Below are 14,276 nucleotides of genomic sequence, written 5' to 3'. Positions count from 1 at the left end.
GGAAATAAAAGTCCTTCAGTTATTTGTCAAATTCTTTAAGCCCTTTTCTAAAGCAGCGGTAGCTATTGATCTGTCAGGTTGACACACTTTTACAGAAACCAGTAAGTAAACAAACGCTCTTCCTTTGTGAAATAACAGGCTGCTTCGCATTCAGCTGCTGTGTTGGCAGAGGTCAGATCTTCAAGACCGAAACTTCTTCCCCTAATCAGTTAAACTCCCAAACTGCAGCCCAGACTGACTCACTGATTAACAGTTTATCCACTAATTTGCTAGTTGCTTAATGAGCAGCACTGAATTTGTATCCACTGTTCTGTTATTTAGTCTTTTATCGAATCCCAAAACAACAACTACTCAAGGTTACGATTGAGTATTAGAGCCAGGCTTACCAGAAAAACATTAAAAAGTGGAATTATGAGAATGAATAATTTGTAAAACCAATACCAAAGTATAACTCCACTCAACAGTCCTCATTTTGACTGCTTTTTTGAGTTTTGAGGTTTCATGATATCACAACTTTATTCTCGTAATAACGTTTTTCTTCCTGGCCCTAATACTCTGTCGTACAAGGCATCTGCTGGTCCAAGATGTTTTAACACAGATTCAAAGTATGGCTGCTGTCTCCTGCTTGGTAAATGTGTTTCAGTAAAGGACTAAATGACGAACATGGATATGTTTTTGCAGTTTGGTTACGTCTGTATGTCGCTGGCCTACCTGCAGTCTACCTGGTTGACTGACGGTAAGCCAGCAGGGCTGACTGTGAGCATCTTGTGTCCTTCAGATGGAGCAGGGTGAGGGTTCAGTCGGCCCAGAATATGACCCTGTTAAAGCCCAGCGGAGCCCAGGGGAGGACAATTGGCACCTGCTAGCTGCTTATCCTCCCCCTGCCGCCCCCGGCCCAGACTCATGCTCCCCTAGGTAGTACCTTGATCTGTACTGCATTCTCTCCCATTGTCCCCATTTTACCGTCACTGGCCTTGTTTGGTCTGAGGTCCAACTAACCCTGTCCACCTCCTCACAGCTACAGCAACCTGCACAGCCCCACTGTTTGCCTCAGACCTGCACCGCTGGTCATTCCCCCATGCCTCTGTGTGGCAGTTACCCTCATATTGGTGTTTTATTTTAATTGTTGTGTAGAAATACGGTTTGTCTCATGGTCCAGTTTCCTGTCCTACTTACTCATCTTTCCCTTCATGATTGATTGAATGTAGCTGCGTTTCCATAACAGATGTGCACAAAACTTTGTCAATATTCTGCTAATGTCTAAGAAATTTTGGTGTTTCTATTAAATAAGAAACTCAATTAAAATCACACGTAAATAAGTTTGTTCACGCAACAAGTTATTAAAGAACATACCATGCAATAATCCTATCACTTCCTGTCATCTCCTTTGTCATTTCCACCAGTAGTAACATCCGGTTGTTGATCACATAATTTATGTGATGTGACAAAGTATTTCTACTACAGTTTTGTGAAATAAAACAATTTTAATACAGCCAAAAAAAGAAAAAAAACTCGTCCCTGAAGCAAAACGTTTTAGCTTTTCAAAATTGCCATGTTTCTTTAAGCAAATTAACTTTCAAAATGTCAAATTGCCCAGTTACATGGAAACGCAGCTACTGAGACATGCCCCTCCATGGTAGTACCTGACGTTCCCTAGCCTGGTCTCAGATCACCAATCGCTGTTATTGATCAGGTTTCAGACGAAGAGAGAATGCTGTTGGCATGCCGGCTTCATCGTCTTGGTTGTGTTTTCATTCAGCCATGTGAAACTCACTGGATCATCTGTTTGCTTATAATTTGTTGGTGTCTCATGAAATCCTTTTATTTTTCCATTTTTTAAGTATTTTTTTTATATTTAATTTTTTTTATAGTTTAACATTGGGTGGGGTGAACATGATTGAGATTTATTGCGATAAATAATCGTAATCACGATATTTTTATTATCGCTACACTTAAGGTGGGCGATATGGACTTAAAGTTTTATCACAATATTTCATGGTGCCTTTGTGATATTGATTAAAGTGACTCTACAAACTATCTTTTATTTCTCCTTTAGGTGACTGTATGTCTGTGACTACATGACACACCAATCACAGCCCAACTAACACGAATACTTAAAAAAACGCACCATATGTGAAGCGTTTCTTTAGGACACCAGTCTCATAAAGAAGTGTGATTTATTTCACACAGTAACTACATTTAGTAATGTTGTTACATTTATTGATACTTATTGTTACTTTCATTAAACAGTGGTAAAACTAATAATCCTGACAGTTTTGGAGGATTTTAAACATCATTCATTGGAATTTATCGTGACAAGAATAAATCAAAATTCTTATTACAAAGAAATGCATCACGATAAATAATAAACGATACAATAACTGGCCGCCGCTACCTCCAGGAAGTTCTGATTGTAACAAATTTTTGCCAAATTTTGCACAGACTTGCAATTTTCGCCAGTTATCGCAACGTTTCCATAAATCTGACCTTTGTTTTGTTTTCTGACCAATCCGCTTAGCGCTTATAATTTAATTTTGTGTTTCATGACGTCTCTTGAAAGCTGAACCTGCAACCAGCCAGAGCCAAACGAAAGAAAACTTTGCAGTATTCTTCCAAACAAACGGCGTAAGTTGAGATAATCTTAGCTAAATTGTGACTAGTTACTCTCCAGTACCATCTCTTATTAAACTTGTTAACACAAATATTAATGTTATCTGTAATTTCTGTACAGAAGTTGTTCTCACTGTTGGTTATATTGAAAGTAAATTTTTATTGTTGCAATAGAAAGCGCAGACAGTCAGGGAGGAGACATTAGACCCGAGGCCAGCAGCAGGACGGTGATGCAGGGTCAGCTCAGGTAAGGAGGGATTATAACCTGATGAGCAAAAGACAAGGAAAGGAAAAGTTATGTGACCATTTTATGGCAAATATAAAGCTTGAAAAAAATTTACCACAACTTTCTGAAAAACAAAAATCAGCAATTTTAAACCAAAACAATTCCAAGAAAAAACATGCCAACATCTGAAAGGGACTGCATCGTACGCAGGTAACCTGTGCCTCGAACTCTGACCCTCCTTCCAATAGTCAGATAAACTTTACAGACATAATCAAACTGTAGAATTGACTTTTAATAAGTTAAAATATGAAACTGACTCTTAAATGTAGTTTGGTTTGTTGCTTTGAAGAGCCAAGCAAATGCATTTGCAAAAGTCAAGCAATAACAAATGTTTTGGAGAAAATGCAAATCCCTCTGACCAATAGTGAACCAGCAGTCTGTGACATCATTAACTACGAAACACAAAAAACCCCCCTCTCTCTCCTAAATGACAAAATTTGTGCCAGTATGAGAATTTAAATGCTTTTAATGTTAGAGGCAGCCGTCTGTGGGCTCTGTTGTTTTAGGGTTAATATAAATAAATTCTTTTTATTTCCCTTTGGATCACAGTTTTGGTTTTGTCCCAAATGGGAGGAATGATCAATATCATTTCACTGAAGTCTTCTGCAGAACCGCACTGCATTCTGGGGGATGTAGGCGGAGGAAAGGCTTTCGGCGCTCAACCTCCCATAGCTAGCTAACCAAGGCTGGTTGAGTCAGCTAATTCACCCACTCTTTGGTTGCCTAGCAACTCACCCACTCTTTGGTTGCCTAGCAACACCCTGCTCTGTAACGTGTGCAGCATCAGTTTCACGTTTCCCTCAAAATACTCGTACTTCACTCTTCAGGCTGTTTTCTCTTTTAATCCCATTGGTTTGGTTTTACTGCGAGCGCAACCTAACAGTCGCCTGTCAACCTGCAACACTTTATTTTTGCTGACTGAAATGTGGAACATTTAAAACAAAAAACAAAAACACTAGTGCTTAACGTTTATGGATTGGTTTTGCTTGATGCCCATCGAATGAGTGACCCATAACCAGAGGAATGTGCTACTTGCAGTTCCTCCTAAGAGCACTTTAGTTTGAGAATAAATTATGTGGAGTTTGATTTGTTTGTGTTTTGCTGTCTGCAGCCAAGAAGCAAAAGTTTGGCTTGACGCCAGCGTCTCATATTTCTGGTGCAACAAAACACCAGAGGACAGTGGCTTGCACCTTTAGCAAATACGGCCTCAAAGAGATTAAATAAAACTCCCTCAAATATCCTCTATCATCTTAAATGGAAAATTCAGTTTTTAGTTATTTATGAATTTACTTTCAGTTGGTACTTTAAATTTTGATGCCTCTTTGTCCTCCTGTAATTAATTTCAACAATGAATTACTAAATCCCAACGCTCCCCAGTTTCATTCTGTTGTGAGCAACCAAAGAGTGTAACCTGACTCCGCTCCTTTTTCCGTTTCTCTAATCCTGGCTTTGCCTCGTCTACGTCACTCGCCGTCTCCGGGGTGCTGACTCAGATCAGAGGAACGATCTGATCCCAGATGTTTCTGGCCAGCTGTGTTTACCCATGCTTCACTAGATCTCAGATAAATCTGATTAGCAACAAAATCTATTTCATACAAAACGTGGAGTCCCGTCCAGTAAAGGCAAAGAGCTGCTGCTTGTTAATCAGATCAGAAGGCCTTGCTTCATCGTAAATTAATTTTAAACCATGCGGAGCAATCCATCACAAATATAAATGCTAACATGGACTTTTAGTTTTTGTCCCTCCACTACGATCCACTGCTTAAAAGTGCATTTATCAATGAAAAGTTGATTAATTTCAGTGGTACAATTTCCAGGGCTTACACGCATCCTTTAAAAGTCTAAAATTATTTAGAGTTAGGGCCTTAAAATGTCTGAAATCCATTAAAGAAAATGTAAGTTGACATTAAATACATTAATTATGGGTCTAATATTTAGTTGTGACAGGATTATTTAATCTCATGTATTCTATGTAGTTTTTGTCTCAGGATTTTTCTCTTAAGTAAAAGTTTGAGTTGTGCACAGACGTCTTGACTCGCTGCGTTCTCTAGTGACTCAAAGGTGGTTAAGGTGACCAGTAACAAACTGATAATACTGTCTAGAAAGCAAGCAAGCAAACAAGTCTTTACCAGCTAGCATATGGCTCTCTAGCTAGAGTTAACCAGCTAGCTGAAGTTAGCTAGCTAGTTAATTCTGTAGGTAGCTGACCAGCTAGCTAGAGTTAAGTCTAATGAACTGTCTAGCCAACTACAGAGTTAACTAGTTACCTAGTTAACGGTCTAGTCATCTAACTAGAGAGTTAACTAGCAAGCTGAAGTTAGCAAGCTAGTTAGTTCTTGGAAGCAGCTAGCTAATTTACTAGCTAGTTAGCTAGAGAGCAATAATCCATATGACAGGCACAAAACTGCAACTAAGAGCCACAAAAAGACCTCAGAAATTTCAGTTTTTGTTCCCTGCGTTTCTTTTTTTAGTTGCCTTAAATATTATTCATAATGGTCTTAAAAAGTCTTAAATTTTAGTCAGTGAAACTTGCATGAACCTCGACTTCTAGATTACACGTGTATGTGAAAAACTTAGTGACAACACTTTAGACTTTTTTTGGTAAATTTCTTGGACCAGTCAGGTGTGAGAGAGATTTCAAAACATAAAATGTTGTTGTATTTTAGCTTATAAACTCTGTCTTCTGCAAGGTGAGAAACAGGATTTTTTTTTTAAACAGAAATGAAGGCCTTTTGAAAACTGTCCATGAATTATGTGTTGTACACACTGAATACCTCAGGCCTCCTTTTACATAAATTGCTGCATCTCTGCAGCTTTTCTTGGAGGTAATCAGCGTTTGTTTCCTGCTGACGTGTTGAGAACGCCCTGGTTGATTTAAAACCGCCAGTCAGCTCGCCTGCACTGTTGGCTCTGATGTTTCTCATCTTCCTCTCAACAATAATCCCCACAGAGTCTTTATTGGGTTCCGGCCAGTAAAGGAACCATTGTCGTTGAACCAGGTATTGGTACTTACAGGACTTTGTTGCTGCTTGTGCAGCATTTTTTTTTACCTGAGTTTTTTCTTTCATCAAACTTTCCAACAAAATCCATTACAGTGTCATTTTGTGGCTTAACCTACTTGCAAAGGTGATTATTATTAAGTCAATATCTATGTAATGTCTGATGGAAATTATTTTTATTGTAATATTCACAATTACTGAGGAATTAATTTGAAGTTTTTCATTATCTGGAATCAATAATCAAAGTTGAAAAGTATCACTCTGTGGAATAAATCAATATAAGTTTCCCTTTATTAAATGAAATTACTAAAATATATGTACTTGTAGGCAGATAATGACATTCATGGAGATGGTCTTGTATTGGATAAGAAGCAGTAAAAATCAGCCTCTCTCCTCCAATATTACTTGAAAACTACGACTTTATTCTCGTATTCTTTCTATTTTATTCTCATGCAACTTTTTCTCATTATGTTATTTTTATATTTTCTTTCCGTGGCTCTCATACTACCTGATACTTTCAGGATTTTATTTGGGAGTCTTTTGTTTTCCGGTGTGACAGTCTGTACATTCCTGTTTGTCCCGTTTTGTTGTTGCATGTTGTGTGTATTCCCTGTAATTCATCGTCACCCAGACAGCATGCGGCATCATCTTCCCAACACAGAAACAGTTCAACTGAATCTATTTGATCTAACTTCTGCTTTTTTTTCTTCTTCTCATTTTTATCCACCAATCTCTTCTGCTGTCTTGTTCTCTTCCCTCTGCTCATGATGTTTCACTAACCCATGCTTCCTCTTTTTCACACATCTGTTCTGGCTCTCTCTGCTCTCACCGTCTCTGCTCTCCTGCAGTCTCTATCCGCCCCGCAGGCGCAGGCCCTCAGCTGTGTGGAGTCCCTGTGCTGCTACCAACATGGGCAAAGCGGCTGTTCCCGCCTGGCCCGCCTCCTGGAACAAATGACGGGACAATGCAAGGCCGGCGTCAACAATTGCCACACATCCAGCCGCAGCAACAGGTGGGGAGGACTGCAGCGTCGACGAGAAACGATTATTGTGAATCCCGATGAACCGTCTTTTGATTTGGGCAGCAGCTCCGAGTGTTTTAGCCCGTGATCCCGCCGAGCTGTGTGGAAGCAGAGTGTCGATGGGTTTTAAAGGCTGGTTTTAGGAAAGAGTTGGAGGCTGAAGATGAGTGGATCAAACACTTATAGACTTCTTCTGTGACAGCATGATTAAACACACACATCCAACGGGTTTGGAGTCGGAAAGGCAATGAAACCAAAAATTTAGAGGTTAACGCTTCAGAGTACGACGGTTGTTCTGTGACCAGGAACAATTCGGTACGATATTTTTATTTATCGCAGTTCACACATCAGCAGCTGCGTTTCCATTGGCTATGACTGCGCTAATTGGAATTACGAAAATAAATTTGCTTAACGGAAACGAGTCAATTTAGAAAAAATATTTTTTGTGCTAATATGAAGTGTTTTCAATATTGGTGTATTTCACAAAACTGCAATGGAAACACGTTTTAAGCCTGTCGCAATAAAAGAGAAAACATTCACTTGCACGATAAATTAAAGCTAATTTAATTTAGCATGAACCACTAGCATGGTTTATCGTTTTTCTTTTCTCTCTTTCCAGTCAATTTGATTTTAAAGTTCGTTGATCTTTGAGAATGTGTTTTTATGCCATTACATTACTGTAAAATGGTCTCAAAACAACATTATTATCTCAATAACTTCTGGGACAATTTATCATCTAGCAAGTTTTTTTTAATGGTGACAAGCGAACAAGTCAGTTGATGAACCGGGTCTTACTGCTGGCGGAAAGGACGAGGAAGTGACAGGAAGTAGGATGATGGTGCAGCGTGTTAATTAATGATTTATCACGTGAACAAACTTATTCACATGTGATTTTAATTGAATTTGTTATTTAACTGAAACATTGCAATTACAAAACTGTATTTTCTCTACATTTTCGCACATTTGTAACTGAATCGCAGCTATTGATGCTCGTGCCTCGCACAAAATGCATTTAATGAGTTGCATTTCCAATAAAAATGTGTGAAAAACTTACACTTATTTCTAAAAAATGCAATTTTGCAATTGCATTTCTTACTCCTAAGTAAAAATTAAATTAAAATCACACATGAACAGGTTTGTTCACGTAATAAATCATTAAAAATCATGGCGGCGATGAAGGTAAACACTTATGTGCATCTTCTAAGGAGGCCAGTTACTACCTGTAAACATTTCTGCAGTAGACAAACCAGCATCACACAAAGGAATATCGGTAACACTTTATTTGATGGGTTGTGAATAAGACCGTCATAAACATGACATAACACCTGAACTCATGAACATGAGTAAGTCTAAATGAATATTTATGACTGTTATCATAACGTGTCATTCAGTAAATAATGACACTTTTAATACAAAGTTGACATTATTTAAAATGTCTTTGTTATGACAACTTGACTTTAACCAAGAAATCATGATCTGACATTAATTTGTTATAAAAGTATTACTAATTAAACTTTAGCTTTAATAACATAAAGCTACATAATTTTTAAAGTTACTCACTTCTGTTCATGAGTTCAGGTGTTATGTCATGTTTATGACGGTGTTATGTCATGTTTATGACGGTGTTATGTCATGTTTATGACGGTGTTATGTCATGTTTATGACGGTGTTATGTCATGTTTATGATGGTGTTATGTCATGTTTATGACGGTGTCACGACAGTCTTATCCACAACCCGTCAAATAAAGTGTTACCAAAATATTTACAGTTTTGTGAAAAACAAATTTTGATGCATCTGAAAAACAGTAAAAATAATAAAAGTTTTATTGAGTTTTTTTGAAATTGGTATCTCTCATTAAGCGAATTTATTTTTGCGATTCCACTTTGCGCGGTTACATGATCAATGGAGACGCAGCTTCTCGGCTGTCTTGTCTGTAAAACCGACTCCTTTGCAAATGTATTTGCCATTTGTCTGTCTCTGCCATGTGCTATGATCTGTGGTGTTGTCTGTCTGTCTGTCTTGATTGTCTCCTGTTCTTCTGTGATTCATCCTTAAATGAACGTTTGATGTCCAGATGGGAAGCGGGTTTTTTTAGGGAAAATCCTTTAGTTTGTTATGCACTTTAACAGACAACATCACTACTTCATGAAGTAGCCGATCGGCTTCGGCCAACGCTGTATCTGTAGCCGAAACCTCATCACAGTGATAATGGCTGGCTGGTATAATCATAAAATATCCAAATATTAAATGCTTACTGACACTATAAACATTAAATATTTAGCTACAAAAAGCGGTGGGAAGTAGACTCTTTTTTTATTAATGTTTTTATTTCACTGGGCAGCAATGCATTGTGGGTCCCCAGATGTTATTTAGGAATGATGGTAACATAGCATGACATCCATTCAGTGCAGCTTGGAAGCTTTCAGCTAATCAGCGCTGCAGATCCAGGTGATTTTATGAAATGTTGAGGTTTTACGGTTTGGAGGCTCAGCTCTCAGTTTGCAGGTCTTTGCAGTTTCTATAATTGTGTCCACCTGAATCCCGGCGACTCTGTGGGTCATTGATCAGACCACGTGACCAGCCCTTTCTGCTGAGCTGTCGATACTCTCAAAATGTCTCAGGACTCCAGATATTGATTAGATCAGTAATGAAGATGTCGCATTCCTGTCTTTTGTTGCCAAATTTCCTTTTTTTTTTAATTAATGTGTGTATTTGTAAGTGGAAATTAAAGAATGTCCAAAAATTTTAACTTTGATCAATTTGATCAGTTTGTAGCTTAATTATTGATCATAGTTTTTGTCATTTTTATTGATTCTCTCTTCCTTACAGCTGTGAGAGAGAAAAACTTAAAATAACAACGGATGCAAACATTTTTCCACATTGTCCAAAGAGTCCAGTGGCCATAAATAAGCTCTGCTGCTATAGACAAATTAGCACGACGGGAAAAATTGCTTCTATCACAGTTTTGCAGTAAACACAAAATTTCATACAGCCGGGAAAAAAGTATAAAAGCTTTTCAAAATTGGCACACTTCTATTTAAGTAAATTTATTTTCCTACTTTCAATTTGGTTAATTTTATAGTTAATGGAAATGCATATGTGAACACCAAGCAGACCAGAGACCGCTCCAAATCAGGAAGAGGACTACAACACAGTGCATTCTGGGTAAACAAATGTGCTAAGCTAGTGGTAGCAGGAGAAATGGTTCGTTGTCTTTTACCAAAGACAAAAGAGAAACACTACAATCACTAATTTCTGTCAGTACTCCATTTTTGTTTATATGTCATGAAGAAGGAAGTGGCACTAAGTGTCTTCTTCAGTGGTTCTTGGTGCAGCGCCCCCACAGGCGAGGAGGGAACAGGTTCCTCAAAGGGTTTGCATCGTTTGACTCAGTGCAGTGTGAAAGAGAACCACAGCAGCTAAAAATAAAACAAATGTTGTAACTTTGGTCTCCAATCAAATTGAATCTACCGACTGTCAGGTGTTTAAACAACCTTCATTTCGGTAAAGATAGTTTGGAATGGAAATACATTAGTGTCTTTGTTTAAATTACCAGTAAAAATTCGTACTACAGTGACTTTACTCTGACGCAGCAGTTTTACTTTCCTTTTGCTCTGATAAAACTCTTGTAAAAAACAGTTTTATGAATGGAGTTTTTTAAAAGAACAAAACAAAACCAAAGCTCTACAAAACCTGCAGACCTGAAATTGGCCTCCATTTTCTGATTGGTGCGTCTCTCTCTGTGTTACAGCAGATGTATATTGACAGTATTTTTAGGTGAACATGTTTCCCTGCTTGCGGCTGTGCGGTGTTGCTGTCCAGATCACTTCTCTGAAACAAACACAGACCTTCAGGCTGAGATTGTCCCATTAAATGATGATTCAATTTAGATGAATTGGCTCCTGTGGGGTTGATTGATTTGTTTTCTGACCTTGGCACGAAGCAACCAATTGGTTTCCTCCAAGTGACAAATCACAACCAATTTGTTCCCTCCCACAGGATTTAAGAAAAAACCAGCAGACGTAATGTGTATTGCAGCGGTCGGCTTTTTACTATAATGGAAACAATGAAGTCAATAAATAGAATCTGCAGTTGTTTTATTCCTCTGCATTCTCTCCTAACACTCTGCAGATGGAGGAAAAGTAGTTATAGTATCCAAATATGCAAACCTTATAGTATCCAAATATGCAAAAAAAATACCTTTTTCACCTACAATTCTCTTTTCAGATTGAGAAAAAGGATTATTAATGGTTTGGTAATGTAGAGTGAATTTGGCCTTAATGCTTGGATACTGCCATAGAGGAAAAGTATAGTAGTATGTAGCAGAAATATTTATTTATTAAATTTATTAGTGGTGCATCATCTGAGTCATAGCTGGCTCACTTTGTTTTAAGAACCAAAGTTCGGTGAAAATCGAAAAGTGAAGGAATATGGGATCTAGGAAGTGTAGTTCTACTTCTGGAGCACTTTTCTTTCTTTCTTTTTTTTTTTTTGCTACTTCCTGTATCTACTTACTGTTTTTATTGGATCCTGAAGCCTTATATCTGCTTCTGGGAAGAGGCCAACACACAGGGTGCGCTTGTTTTATAATTTCTGATGTTCCAGCTGAGCGGAGTTGGAAAAACTACCCCCATCCGACAGGAAGTACAAAACAAGAACATCCAACCATTTTGTTGCATTGGGGCTGCCTGTAATATTTTGTATACAATGTTACCTGGATCTGCTTATGTCACTGTCCCTCTCCTCCTCCTCTGTGTGTTTTTGTCCTTTTGTGTCTAAAGTCTGCATTAATCTCAGATTAATTATTCATGTGCTGCTAATGTCCCCAGTGAGTTTGTCAGAAATCGGCCTGTTCTGTTCTCGGTTTGTGTTCCTGAAGCTTTTTGAGGGTCGTCTTAACTTAGAGATGGTTCCAGAGCTCAGATGTTTGTTTTTTATCTTCCTCCTCCCTCTGTTAGACGAGCTCAGACAGTGATGTAGCGCATGTGAGCGCCTCCGGTTAATTCACCATCTGAGTCACAGGCCAAGTCAAAGACCCTGGATGGCCTCGTTCTTCCCCTCACCAACTCTTAGAGCAAAATTCACATTTTGTTTGTCTTTATGCTCCATTTGAGTTTCAACTGCTTGTAAAATCAACCCAAGCATTTAAAAGAAACACCCAGCTGTTCTTTGGCAATAAGTTAATGTGTTTTGGTGTCTGGAGAATGAGCTGTTTCAAAAACCTCCCAGTTTTTAACTGTCATTCGTTACCTAGCAACCCCAGTGAAGCCCAGCCTCTGTCACCTAGCAACCACAGCAGCTGGTTGGTCAGCTGGTTTCACTGCTGTATAATGGCTGCTGGAAAAGACAAGAGTTGGGTGTTGACTTATGGTTGAGATAAACCTTGTTGCGTTCTTGTTGTTTGTGCAGGAGGCAGCGATCTGCTGCTCGTTAATCATGACTTTCTTCTCCTTTTTTATTTCTCCTCCTTTTTTATTACTCATGTATTGAGTGAATCAAGTCTCATCTCAACTCCACAGAGATCAGCTCAGAGGCAGATCAGATATTAACACAGGTGTCACTAATAAAACAACAAAACGTCTGCTCTGCAGGCCACTTTTACACTGAATCTCATTTCCTTCGTTTGGTGACCCAAAATTTTCCACCCCTCAAAGTTGATACATCATTAGTTATTGATTCCTGTTGTTCAAACAGTGACAATTATTTCAATAATCGATTAATCACAATTAATCATTTTATCCCTACTACAAATGGCCAACACAACACTTTGTTGTTGCATTTTAAGGAATAAAATGTTTATTTTTTTACTTTAAAAAAGGAATTGAATTGCTTACATGAAAAACTCAGCAGATTGTTCCAATACTTTATCTGATTAATCAATTAATCGTTTCAGCCCTGCTACAAATGAACAAGCGTACACTAACAGAATGCTCTGTTGTTGCATTATACGAAATGTTTGTTTTTTACTTTAAAAAAGGAATTGAAATGCTTGAATGAAAAACTCAGCATTACTCAGCAATTTTGTATCCGATTAATCGTCAGAATAATCAATTAGTTACAGTTGTAATTACTTTCAATTGCTGCAGAAGCTTAATTACCAATTCTTTTAATTGTTACTGGTTGCTAACGCTTCTCGTACTAAACCTGCGTTCTGAAGTAAAAGCTGAACGATGGTTTAATGAGGAGAGACTTCAGGAACTCACCGCTAACTCATCCACCCATCACTAACTCCTCCCTCATCCATCCACCCATCCTCTCTGCTTCCTCCAGCCTGATTGATTGGGATCATTTTTGTTTTTTATAGCTACTGACACCTCAGCTCTCCTGTTTCACGCCCACACACACCCACGCACACACACCCACACACACACACTAACGCACTGCGCCTGTCTCCTAACCTTCAGTCACTGCTGTTTCCAGGTCTTGGAGCGACACAGAGAACTTCTACTCCAATGACCGCACCATCCTGACTCTGTCGCCCATCGAGGCCAGCCGCTGTTGACTCCCACGGCCGCCACCCCTAACACACACACCGGTACCGTTTTACGAGCCCACTCCAGTTTAAAATCAGTGGGAACCAGGCAGGATTGGGTCCGTAGCGTCTTTGTGTCCCTGCGGCTCACAGATTCATAGAAAGAATGAGACGAGCATCAGAGGAAATGAAACGGGTCAGAAGATGCGATCAGCCCACGAACAGGAAATATCAGATTCCTGAAAGATGATCCGAAAAACACATTTAAAAAACAAGAAAGGCATCGGTTTCTTTCCTCTGGACAGAAAACAGACCTGAATCTTAACAAACTTACTCTGATCCAGACCTTTTTCTTTTTTCTACGAATGTTGCCAACACTGCAAAAACACAAAATCTTACCAAGTGTTTTTGGTCAAGTTTCAGCTGCAAATATCTTAGTACATTTGAATTAAGACAAAACTAACTTACAAGAAACTTTTCATCAAGATATAGGAGCTTTTATGAAGTAAATAATGACTTAATATTGATTGACGTAAAAGTACTAGTTCCATCGGACGATACGATATTAGGGCCAAACTATGGAAAGATTAAATTACGAGAATAAAATTGTATTACAAGAATAAAGAACTTTACTCTTGTTTTATTTTGACTTTATTCTTGTCCGAATTTTTTTTCCTAAATTTTATTTTTATATTTTTCTTACTTTGGCCCTGACACTCTATTTTAAGCAGATTATTCAATTGTAACAAGACATTTTTCAGAAGATAAACGCTGCCAGTGGAACACTTTCATTAATATAACTGAAATATTGACTTAAAACAAGCTCCTACTTCTTGCTGAACAGTGACTTGTAAGTTAGTTTTGTCTTAATTTAAGTGAATGAAGAC

General features: G+C 38.3%; 1 protein-coding gene across 6 annotated transcripts in view; it reads left to right on the top strand.

Annotated features, from left to right (window-relative positions):
* atp11b (ATPase phospholipid transporting 11B) overlaps nucleotides 1–13,939 on the top strand; it is a 59,682-nt gene extending 45,743 nt beyond the window's left edge. For 2 of the 6 annotated variants that reach the window (XR_004340446.1, XM_032571878.1), the window contains 2 exons: nucleotides 6,744–6,907; nucleotides 13,338–13,939. Coding sequence is in view for 4 of the 6 variants with exons in the window: in XM_032571878.1 (XP_032427769.1) it covers nucleotides 6,744–6,907; nucleotides 13,338–13,419 (246 nt within the window). In the remaining 2 variants the exon portion in view is untranslated. Of the gene's footprint in view, nucleotides 1–778; nucleotides 916–6,743; nucleotides 7,490–13,337 lie in introns of those variants that run through there. The other 4 variants (XM_032571877.1, XM_032571879.1, XR_004340445.1 and 1 more) reach the window with 3 other exon arrangements.
* The last annotated feature ends 337 nt before the right edge of the window (nucleotides 13,940–14,276 follow it).

This window comes from Xiphophorus hellerii, chromosome 9, assembly GCF_003331165.1.
Source record: "Xiphophorus hellerii strain 12219 chromosome 9, Xiphophorus_hellerii-4.1, whole genome shotgun sequence".
NCBI lineage: Eukaryota > Metazoa > Chordata > Actinopteri > Cyprinodontiformes > Poeciliidae > Xiphophorus > Xiphophorus hellerii.
Note: the sequence above shows the minus strand (reverse complement) of the source record. Positions and strands in the feature narration are given on the sequence as shown.